Genomic DNA, 12,330 nt, shown 5'->3' on the forward strand with positions numbered 1-12,330 from the left:
CCCATCTGGCAAAGGAAACAACCTGGGGTAGGACTGGAAGAAAGAGAGAGGAGATGGAAATGTAAAGGATTCCTTTTTTCCAGCCCCTGTGTTGAATTAATGAGCATTTTTGCAGTAATATTGTATTCTAGTGGGTCTGGCAAAGCTGAGGGTTTTTTAGCTAATAGGATCAGGATTTTATATGATTATTAATTTACATGATGTGATCTGATGCTGCATCCTTTAATTTGAAAGAATGATTATAAACTGCTTATCATATACTATCATTATAACATCATAACAGTGGTGTTTGAGACTGACCTAATTCTTCAAACACTGTATCACTCAGAACTTCCCTATCCACCGCGTATGGTAGTATCTGGCTTATATTTTGTGAGAAAACATAGGGCTTGATTCCCTGCCACTGAAGCTGATGAAAAAAATACACCAAGTCCAGCCCTGTGAGCATACATTCTCCACTGATGGAAATCTGCTACTATCACCAAAGCTGATGAAGCCCACGTTGTTTTTACAAGTTGATCAACCAAACCTCATTACATTGTACTTGTGCCAGGCTGAAAGTATGACACTTTGAGGTATTATCTGCTTTTACTGAAGATCTTATTTTTCCTGGCACATAGTCAAAGAAAGAGTATATCAACAGAAAACCACTAAGAAAATCCTGGAACTTGAGGCTTTTAACAGTTGATAAGATTGTGTGCTCGATCTCAACATCAAATGCAAATAAGTAGTGGAGATATTTAGGTTTAGTTTTTCTTTCTTTTCCTGCTGAGGTAGAAGATGATTCCCATTTGAGATTCCTTCACTGAGTCATTTTTGTAAACATTAGTAGGAAATTTGAGAGATTGCTCTGAGTTTTCTAGGTTTATGACCTAGTAAGATGTTGGTTTACAGAATTACAGGAGGGCTTATGCTTCTTGAAAGCCAGTCATAGTTTGTCATGTCTCTGACACAGTGATCAGAAAGAAGCAGGAGCTGGGCTCCTTATTGTATTTACAATAGCAGACGGGACCTGAATTTTTCCTGTATCCTAAGAGAACACAACTCCTATCCACAGTCCCATCATGCATGTAACAGAAGGTTGGTTCTTTACCACTCAAATCTTTAGTTCAAAGTTTGTTACCTGGAGACTAATCTTGAACAGTTGTTAAAGGCCTGATTCTGTCTTTAGTTTACGCAAGAAATCATTAGAGGTCAAAATCATCCTTTTGGCACTGTGAATTTATATTCTGTAGAGCAAACTGCAGTACAGGTAGTGAATGATATTATGACAGTGTTTTACTAATGGAGGACATTTCTACTTACAATATTTTTTTAAGAAAATGAACAACATGAAAGAGGTGAGCTTCCCTCACATATCCACAAAACTGGCTGTAAGATGAATCTGTTTTTCAGTTTCCAATCATCTCCCTGGATCAAATTCCAAAACGTGTCAGTACCCAAACTTTAACAAGGATTAGAGCCAACAGAAATTTCTGGAATTTAAATCAAAGATGCCTGAAGGTTTAACTTGGCAATACTGAAAGATGGCTAAGTGATACTAAAAGATAGCTACGTGGCTGTAGATTTTATGCTCAAGGGAAGATTTGTTTCTCGTGTATGTTGGAGTGATTTAGCTGAGACTAAGAAAGGGGAGCTACAAAGAAGATGGAGACTCCCTTTTTACAAGGAGTCACATGGTGAGGACAAGGGGTAACGGGTACAAGTTACCCCCAGGGAGATTCCAATTGGACACGAGGTAAATTTTTCACAATGAGAACAGTCAATCATTGGAATAATCTCCCCGGGGAAGTGGTTGACTCTGCTACGCTGAACACATTTAAGACTCAGCTGGACATGGTGCTGGGCCATCTCATCAAGATTGTGCTAGAAAGGTTGGACCAGATGATCCTCGAGGTCCCTTCCAACCTGGTATTCTATGATTCTATGAAATGTCATCTTCTGCTAGGGTAAAGTCTGGTCATTATTGTGCCATGCAACTACATATTTTATGCTATTCTTATGAATGAAAAATATTTTATTCCAGGGAAAGCTTATTATAAAATGATACTGTTTATTATTCTAAACAAGCTCATTTTTATGGATAGAAGAAAGAACAAACTATAAACCACAATAACAGTGTGAAGAAAGGAATGGATTTCTGTCACTAATTTATTTCATCCCTCCTTCTTTCTATAGGTTGCCCAGGAATGTGGGACAATATTACATGCTGGAAACCTGCAAGTGTGGGTGAAATTGTCTTTGTCAAGTGTCCTGCACTGTTCAGATTTATCATCTCTGAAGACGGTAAAGTATTTTCTCTTTGTTCTTTGCCTCTGCCTGGTAAAGCTGCATGGCCAGCATGAATGTAAAACCTCACTTAGATGCTCAGTATAAAGGGAAATAAAAAACTGTACAGAGGTCTGGAGTTGGGCTTCAGTTTAAGACAATACTGTAGAAAACCAGGATGTTTGTGTGTAAATAAGTGTATGTGTGTGTGCACAGGGATGGGAGGAAATGTGTGAAAAAAGCCTTCACGGACTATGCAACATGAAAATATCACCAACTCTAATTGCTAAAGGGGATGTTCTGCCCTTGGGTGTCCACTGAAATCAATGAGACCTGAAACCACGTTTGGGTCTTGGAAAACTAATCATCACAATTCAAATCTATTTTAGAAGATAACTAAAGCTCAGAGCTGTGTTCTGTTCATGCCTAAGGAGAACATAGACATGAGATGACCAATGTGAGGAGCTCCCATATTCAGAGTCCAGAGAAGAGTCAGTGGGAATTAAAGATTCCTGGAGAGATGCAGAAGCTCCATCATGCCCTTTTGTGGTCTGTAGATATGAGATGTCACCATCCTACTGCCTGTTGCAGCTGGCACCAGCAACCAAGCAAGCAAACAAAGGATCAGAAACTTGCCCAGGGAGTGATTTTGTCAAATGGACTGTTTCTGATTCCAGCGTGTGTTGCTGCTGTCCCTTGTCTTGCAAAATATACTGTAGATGGTCAGCTAAGCTGGTGCATTTTCTCTTTTCTCTCTTTCCCCTACCACTTTATCCTGGACCAAAAGTCCCATGCGTTCACTATGATTGGTAACCAAACCCTATTAGGCCCCAGCTTCAATCCTTATACAGCCTAGCCACTGCTCCCAAACAAGTTGCTATTAAAAGGAGAACCTACCTTAGTAGTGGTAATACTAACTATCTGACCTAGTTGTTAATATTACGTATTGCTTTTTCATAGAATCATAGAATCGTTAAGGTTGGAAAAGACCCTTAAGACCATCGAGTCCAACCATTAACCTAACACTGCCAAGCCCACCACTAAACCATGTCCTCAAGAACCACATCTACCTGTCTTTTAAATACCTCCAGGGGTGGAGACTCAACCACTTCCCTGGGCAGCCTTTGCCAGTGCCTGACTACCCTTTCGGTGAAGAAGATTTTCCTAATATCCAACCTAAACCTGCCCTGGTGCAGCTTGAGGCCGTTTCCTCTCATCCTATCGCTTGTTACTGGGGAGAGGAGACCAACCCCCACCTGGCTACAGCCTCCTTTCAGGCAACTGTAGAGAGCAATAAGGTCTCCCCTCAGCCTTCTCTTCTCCAGGCTAAACAACCCCAGCTCCCTCAGCCGCTCCTCATCAGACTTGTTCTCTAGACCCTTCACCAACTTCGTTGCCCTCCTCTGGACACGCTCCAGCACCTCGATGTCCTTCTTGTAGTGAGGGGCCCAAAACTGAACACAGTACTCGAGGTGCGGCCTCACCAGTGCCGAGTACAGGGGCGCTATCACCTCCCTGGTCCTGCTGGCCACACTATTCCTGATACAAGCCAGAATGCCATTGGCCTTCTTGGACACCTGGGCACACTGCTGGCTCATATTCAGGTGGCTGTCAACCAACACCCCCAGGTCCTTTTCCGCCAGGCAGCTCTCCAGCCACTCCTCCCCACGCCTGTAGCGGTGCCTGGGGTTGTTGTGACCGAAGTGCAGGACCCGGCACTGAGCCTTGTTGAACCTCATACCGTTGGCCTTAGCCCATCGATCCAGCCTGTCCAGGTCCCTCTGTAGGGCTTTCCTACTCTCCAGCAGATCAACACTTCCACCCAACTTGGTGTTGTCTGCAAACTTACTGAGGGTGTACTCAATCCCCTCGTCCAGATAATCGATAATGATATTGAACAGGACTGGCCCCAATACTGACCCCTGGGGAGCACCACTTGCGACCAGCTGCCAATTGGATTTGATTTTTAATGGAAAGAGTAGTGCAAGCTACTGTTTACATGATACCAAAAAAACCCTTGTCCTTTTTTTAACCTTTGACATGCACGAACATTTGCCAGGTAAAACCGAAAGTGTGTGGATGGGAGGAAATAACTATTAAGTTGTTCACAGCAGGTATATGGTATGATTAGATGTTCTTGAAATTCCCTTTTTTTTTTTTTTTTTTTCTCCCATGATTCCATTAAATGATCTTCCCAGGTGAATGACTGGGAGCCTAAGTCATCCCGTCAAACTAACAACAAGCCTTTGCTGATACTTAACACAGTTTTGTCCATTTCTTCCCAGCACCCATCTAGGCTACTGCAGATCACTTAATTAGCACTGTCCACTGAGGAACAAGTTAATCATTTTCCCTCAGGATCCTTTTTCCCAAAGATTATTTTACTGATGAATTATTCATTTAGTCTTGAGTGCAAAATCCGCTTCCTCTGCATTGCCACACACAGAGCACAATTTGTGGGAGACAGCAAGTGTTTCACACACAGTTCCAGGAATGCTGAAATCCTCACCTTTAAATACATCCATCTGAACTCATCCAGGCATTGAAGCAAATGCCAGTGCTCTTGTGAAATGGAGAAGAATTTAAGGGTGATTGTTACCTCATCTAAATTACCCATATGAAACTCAAGCGTTTTCTCTACACAAGTCCTCTAGACTCCATCTGTAGTCAGCGGAGAGAAAGAGACCCACAGAAAGCAATTTATGTTATTCCAAGAGACATGAGGTGAATCATACCTTGGAAATACCTCTCTTTATCCAGCAAATACTAAGGGCGATTCACTTAAACTAGGCATCTAATTTTTGAAAGGGGAAAGATAGGTCCCTCTTTAAATTATCAGGTATGAAAATATAATTACTACTGTAATTCTATGTGCTTTAATTATAGCCAGTGTAATTAAACATAATCTTTACTGCTGTAATATTGGTTCACTATTGACTCAGTGGGTACCATGGCACTTACTGAGCCATCCACGTTTAGTGATAATAGAAAAAACAACATATCAGCATCCAGTAGGGTTTGTATCCAGCATGGGTAAGGAAGTGTTCTTCCTTCTTTTAGTTTTCTTTGGTGTTTTTTTGTTTGTTTGTTTGTTTGTTTTTAAATTCTCCATGACTTTGTAATCAATTTTTGTTGACTGCTTGTCATTCAGCCCAATTATCAAACCAATTCTGGTCATCCTTTGGACAGGATATACACTCAACCAAAAGTTTTCTCTATCCAGTTATCATTGATGCTTGCAGCCTGCAGGCAAAATACTTTTATTTATTGTGCATCAGCAGATGGCTGATATATTGTTATCTCCTGATATAGGGGCAGGAAGCCTGTGGCTCATATAGCGCCTGTCCAAATTTCCATTAGGACCCCTCCTTTTCGGTGCCTTATAATCTACATCCCCTTAAGCTACAGTGTGCTAACACATGGGAACATAACATAACACTTTTTTTCTCTCTCCTTGCCTGTTTTGGGCTCGGAGTGATTGCTAGTTTGATACTATAGAGAGTGGTGCCATGTACATCTACAGCACAGGAAATCTCCCCCACTGCCAACCTGTCCACACACTTCTGCCATGGACCTTTTAACTATTCTTTATTTCAAGGGATGTCCCTGATGTTTCTATTTATATCCCACACGAATAAGGTGCCTTTTCACTTTTACTGATGAAATTTCTTTTCCATGGTGCTATCATTTCTGAAGTAATTAAGGCTAGGAGGGCTCTTGAGAAATTGTCTAACCCATCTCCCTCCTCAAAGACAAGGTTAGCTCAATGTGATCTATTCCAGAGCTTAACTAACCTGTTACCTGTCAGTGGGAAAGACTATTTTATTTTTCTAAATAAAAAGTAATATAGATTTTAGAAAACAAATATTTATATAAAATGAAAAGCTCTACTATAACTAGAGCTATGTAAAACAAAGGCCTGAAATAATATTTTTAAATTATTTGCCTAGGATTTTCAGACCTGTTCACATACTGTACTTCACATTTGACCTGTAGCAGGGTGCTGGTGTGACCCTAGGGGAGGAGTAGTCAGTCCAGTGTAAACATATGTCCTGCTTTCTTTATCTCCTTACAGGATCACTAACAAAAGTGACAGCTATTACCTCTTGTAGCGCTGGGTTTGAGGGGTTTTTGGACATCTGTTCAGTAGGAACAAAACCAAGATTCATAATTCATTAGATAAACAAATAAACATTTAATCTGGAGTAGTTTGAAATCTTGACAGATCTGTCTGGATTTGCACTAGTGACCTCAAGGTGGAAATATCTACATCCATAATCACTCTCCTCGGTCAATCAGCATGAGTTTTCACTAGCATTGCTGCTAATTTTAATTAGCCAAGTATATTTGCTTCAATGAGGGCTTAATGAAAAAAGTCATATTTTATGATGGTTCCTTAACTAAAGTGTTATTAGATAACTAAAATGTTTCTAAGACACAGCTAATCACATTTTATAGATTCTTATAGTATCCTCTGGCTGCTGCTATGTTTCTAGAATATGTAACTAGGCTAAGCACTGATGCTAATATTTATTAATAGCATATTCATTCTTAATATAACAAAATTTTTATATGACCATAAATCATTTTTACAAACGGTAGCAATAACTTTAAATTATACTTTTAAAAAGTTTGTCCTATGAAGCGCTGAAGCACCTGTAGGTACAGCTGCTTGTATAACAACAGGCAAACCATATGATGTGTTAATCTTAAAGAGGGGATAGGAGTTCTCTCACTTGGCTTTGGATATCTAAAAGTTGTATGTATAAGTCCGAACTGACCACATGGATTTCTGGTTCAGTAAATGGAAAGCAATGGGTACCTGTAGAAGATGTTTCCTCTGACTTATCTCAAGTGCTTATCTTGAGATGAATGAAGGCATTGGAGGGCACTGGGTTTTTTATGAGTTTCAGAAAGGAATTTGGCTGCCTTGACTTGGATGACTGATTTCCATATGCAGTGAAATGGGAAAAAAAACCAAAACAAAATCAAACAAAAAATCCAAAAGAGACTGCAAAATAAAAATTAACCAACTAAACTGTCATCTGGAGAGATACTTTGTTGAAAAATTATCTATGGATTTAGCTAAAAATACCAGCTGTTGCTGGTTTTAATTTGAAAATATACTCTGCTCTAACCCTCACTGCAGTCAAACTGAGGAGTGACATCTGAACTGCTGTCAACACCATAGAGAAAGCCCAATGTTAAATCCCATGCTGTGTGGTTGGTGACCCTTCCTTGTAAAATTTAATTTCACCTCTCTGCTCCTCCAAAATCACCAGAATTTTTCGTTTCCTTTCAGATGCAGACTGTGAACAAAAAATTGTTCTCAAAATCTCTCCACATGAAAAAAACATATTAGTTCCCAAGTCTTTTCTAATCTAGTAGGTTAAGGATTTACAGTGGCTTTCCTTCTAGAGGGTTCCTAAATATTAATTTCTTTTCCTCTTCAACATTCATTTCTTTGATTGATATCCATCAATTCACAATTTTATTTTCACTGGGAGCTATAACTTCCATGATGTCGCTGTTGTATATTATGCTTTCCCCAGTGCCTTCCCAGTACCAACTCCAGAGACAACCACTCTAGAATGGGGTATATTTAAAGCATTCTAAGGTATCTTTGCAAAGGAAGAAAAAAAGAAAAGTGTGTCAAGCTGTGATGTATTTCAGTATGACATGATAAGACCTAGAGATGGCCCCAACATAGTGATCTGCATTCCCAGCTGGAAAATTTTCTCTGTTTTGTTCTTTTTCCCTTTTTTTCCCAGACAGAGGTGATACTGCCTGGCAGTGGAAATCTACAGAAGCCAAGTCTGTGCTTTTGTTTCTTTGCCCTGCACAGCTGAGATATTCTGGAACCTATAAAACCACATTACTCAAACGGACCATTGAAAGAAACTCAATAGCCAGATCAGAAATGAGCATATTTTTAGATCTTTGATTTACAGTAAAAACTAATACAAATGATAATAGGCAGTTTCTGAGCATTGCCATATGCTCCACATTGAGAAAATTCTTTCATTCACAAATCCAAATGATAAATATGACTAGCTCTTACTGAATCTTCCAGCAATTCAGCATGTTCATCTAGCGCTCAGTCTAGGGCACTACCTGCTACACCCAAAAGAGCATTACTAGAAAGCATGGTTTGCTATGTAAGACAGAGAAAACATACATGATTTTTACCAAAGACATAAAACATATCCTATGGTGATACAAGGTTAAGGGGTCCTAATTAAAATTCAGTACAATAAAGAATGTATCCAGGTAGTATAGAATTTGAGAGGGAATTATATCCTATGCTCACATTTTTCAACAAAACTGTTTAGCTTGCTACTACTCTGGAAGTTATATGACTTCAGTGCTTAGCCAACAAGCTTTATTGTCCCTGAAAACAAGAAATTGAAGAGAGTCTATTACTGATCCCATTAAAAACACTGGGAGACACTCAAGTACTTTGTTGTAAGAACACCAAGCCTCGTCTATTCTGCACTAGAGATATCATGGGTGGACAATGGGATTTATGAATGCAGGGTTAATTGGATTTGGGAAGCCATCTGTGGCTTTTTTCTCCTGTCTGAGTGTAGATGTTATCCCTAATCAAACAGAATAAGATGACAGGAGAAGATTTAATGAAAGGGGAAGTGATTGCTACATGTTCACATGCGGAAAGCCCTTCTGTGTCATTTCTGGGGAAACAGGCCTGGTAAACTCTTTAAGTGCTGACTATGTACCACTGTGAAAATGCTACGTAACTCCCAAACTGGGTGAAAAGACAATAAAAGTCATTGTCTTCCCAAGGTGAAAGCTGATGAAAATATTTGCAAATTCCAGTTTCTATTTGTTTGGGTTATGTATTGATATTTTTTGATATAGACAGAAAGAAAAGGTGACTGTTAAACATCAGGGGCCTTCTAAACAACCAAATGTATCACGAAGATTGTGCACTTATTTTCTACTGAAGTAGAAGATGCAGGTTTTCTTTGCTACTTGCTGAAATTAAGGTCAGCATTGCAGCAGACTGAAATTGGAAACTGCATTTGCCTGTCAAATAGGCAAGGCAAAAGATCAATGTAAAGGGCATACTTTTGCTTCATCCTTCACTTTATATAAGATCACATGTAGCATTCAGAAGCAAGTTCAATGCAAAGGTATCTGGCTTTTTATATATATACCAGCTAAAGGTTTTGGACAGCTTTCAAAGCTGTCTGCAGATTGCATATGTGTTATTGTTGCTTAGTGTTCAGCAAATCCTAGAAAGAATTGTGACATAAAGAACAGGTGCAAGAGACCTACCAAGTGTTGATGTTAAAAATAATAAGTCTTGCCAATAATCAAGATAACAGTGCTTACTAGATAACAAGTCCTTTCCTGCTGGTTTTCATTCCTAGGCTTTCCATAGGCAGTAAAGCAATGGAATTACTTCAGCTTTTCCAGAGAGGAGGACAAGCTATAATTAAGCATGCCTCCGTGCTCACAGCATCACAAAGTCTATCTGCAATGCAGAAGGAAAAGGGAAGAAAATATTGCCATCAAAGAATAGTAACTGTGTCTACATTTCCAGTCAAGTAGTTAAGGCCTCATAGGTGCTTTTTACAGGAAAAGGACATCTTATGGCCTTTCCCACCAAATTATGGGGACATAAGACTCTGTGCCTCTGATACTCAAACATACAACATGACCAACAGCATTTCAGCTAAAGATCAAGTCCTTAGTCCTTTGCAAGATGGCATCCTGCAGTGGCCAGGGGAAAGCTGTAAGACCTCTGTCAATATGATCTGAAAGCTAATTTGACCTTGGAAAATAAAAAAATCATTCTCCTCTGGGAAGCACGCAAGGGTGGAATGTGCCAAGAGCTGCTGAGTAGTTTGGAGAACACTTGGACAGTGAAAGATAGGACATTGAAGTATCGCTCTAGATGCAACACGGGCAGATGCTTCAACCTTTACTAGCAGTCTTTGCTCTATTGTTTCTCCTCTTGACTCACATAACTGAGAAAGGAGTTCCAGTTGATTGTAAGATTTTAGGTGTGGTGGGCAGACCTAAAATCCTTGCCTTTAAGCAAGTGATTCAATATGCTTTCTTCTCTGGGACTTATTTCATAACTGATAATCTCCATTGAACAACTTTTCTTATTTTCTGTGTTTCTCATTGGAAAAACATTTCCCTTTCTCTGAAATATGATCGCTGCCCTCTTTGGAGCTAAGAGACCCTTCAATAGTATTTGCATTGATCTTGCACTGTGATGGATGCTCCCGTGACAGCCAGCCTCATAGGAAGGATACACATAATGTTTAGATGATGCCTAGCAGTTGCTATGGTGACCTCAGCCCACTGCTAGTTTCATAGTCTTTGATAGAAAAGAGGAAGAAAAGAGAAACTCATAATTTCCCTTACATGTTATTGATATATATTGTATATATACATATCTGTGCACCAGACCTGCCTCAGCCAGCCCTGTGTACTATAGCCTTTATGTTCTCCATACAGGACCTCACTGGTATTCTCCTGTGATCTCCAGGCATGATTCACTGTGTCTTCTTGTCTCTATGTCATGAAACCATATGCCCTGAAATTAGTATGGGATATAAGAAGAAAGGACTTGTATAGCAGTTCCATCACTGCCTTCACTGCAACATTTTGCACCAACCACTGGGTAACAAAGAAGTTGCAGAAGCTAGTTCATCTCATCCTGTGGTAGATGTCTAAAACAAATCACCCTCTGGAAGTGCCAGTCCCTTTGCCCTTTATGGGAGGAGACTTAAAAAACAGATAAACTTATCTTCAGGAGGGTAAACTAGATGGGTTGAATTTGCCCCACAGGATTAGTTCCTCAGATGTCCTTAGGCACCAGTTCTTATTCAAACACGCAAATATGAACCAGGCTTCCAATCTTATCCATAATTTTCCTCTGCCTCAGTTTTTTTGTTTTCTAAATACAATGAACAATAACAATTTTGTACTGTCTCTGTGCAAACACTGTGTTCACAAATCCCTTTGACGAGGGAAATGGCAATATACAGTAAATGCCAAGTGACTAATGACTTTCAATCTGTAGTTTAAAATATTGTCTGTGGGGCATAAGGCTGGAGAGACCAAAACCCCTGGAAATAGTGGAGGAAAGCACTTAAAATAGGGAAAGGTGTGGGAACCTGTAAGGCCATGTACTCTGTAACCTTGTCTGGCTGCCACTTTCTACAGGTCCTGTTAATGAGATTGTAAAGACCTAGCAGCTGATTCTGGATCCCTTTCATCCCCCAAAAAAGAGTTGTAATGAAGGAACTGGGGTGATTTGATAGTGTGCATGTGGGGTTGTGTGAGCCCAGGTACAGGACTGGGCAGAGGGCATTAGAAGCAGCAGGCAGAGTGTGCAAGCGGTATCTGTGTGGGGAGCTCAGAAAGCCCCAGAAAAGCTGCTAAGTAGACTGCTGTTCCCGACTGCGGCTTTGCCAGCCGGCTGAACAGATTGCTGGTGCATAAAAGCAGCATGCAGCAATAGGGAAGGGAGCGAAAAGGCACAGTGTGGTGGGTGCTGTGCATGAGAGCTCGCTGATTTATTTTGTATTTGTAAATTAAATGTTAAGCTTCTAATCAGTGCTATATAAAAGAAGAAAAAATGGAATTCCTGCCTAACCAGCTCATTATTCATGTAGCTGGACAGCATGATAACAAGTGATTGTAGGAAATGTTTTCTATAACCTCTCTCTGCCCCAACCGCTGCACTTTCTGAAGGGACAGAATTAACATGCAGTAAAACCAGTTGAGAGCTTTACACATTGATCTCAATTCTGTCAAAATCCAGCCTTATGGAGGATTACCCATGTGGACCACTCCTCCAACCTATAATACTGAGATGGGAACAATAAGAATAAGGGAAAAGTGTGGGCAAGCCATTTCAGGACAGAATAGTTTTGGAAGCCTTTAATTCCCACACTAGTAGGGAACAAATGCTGGAACAAAAGGGTTAAATGCAAGTTGTGCTCAGATGAACAAATCTATGGAAGATAAAGCAGTTGCCATGCCAGCTGACACCAAAAGCAGCCAGCACAAATTTGGCAC

The 12,330-nt window shown here is 40.1% G+C and overlaps 1 protein-coding gene across 10 annotated transcripts in view; it reads left to right on the forward strand.

Moving 5' to 3' along the window:
- ADCYAP1R1 (ADCYAP receptor type I) overlaps nucleotides 1-12,330 on the forward strand; it is a 153,589-nt gene that overhangs the window by 86,462 nt on the left and 54,797 nt on the right. For all 10 annotated transcript variants that reach the window (XR_015698713.1, XM_087731382.1, XM_087731406.1 and 7 more), the window contains exon 4: nucleotides 2,179-2,286. Coding sequence is in view for 9 of the 10 variants with exons in the window: in XM_087731382.1 (XP_087587508.1) it covers nucleotides 2,179-2,286 (108 nt within the window). In the remaining variant the exon portion in view is untranslated. The remainder of the gene's footprint in view (nucleotides 1-2,178; nucleotides 2,287-12,330) is intronic.

The sequence above is a fragment of the Nipponia nippon genome, unplaced genomic scaffold (genome assembly GCF_047370975.1).
Source record: "Nipponia nippon isolate SJK-2023a ecotype South Korea unplaced genomic scaffold, ASM4737097v1 scaffold_1, whole genome shotgun sequence".
NCBI lineage: Eukaryota > Metazoa > Chordata > Aves > Pelecaniformes > Threskiornithidae > Nipponia > Nipponia nippon.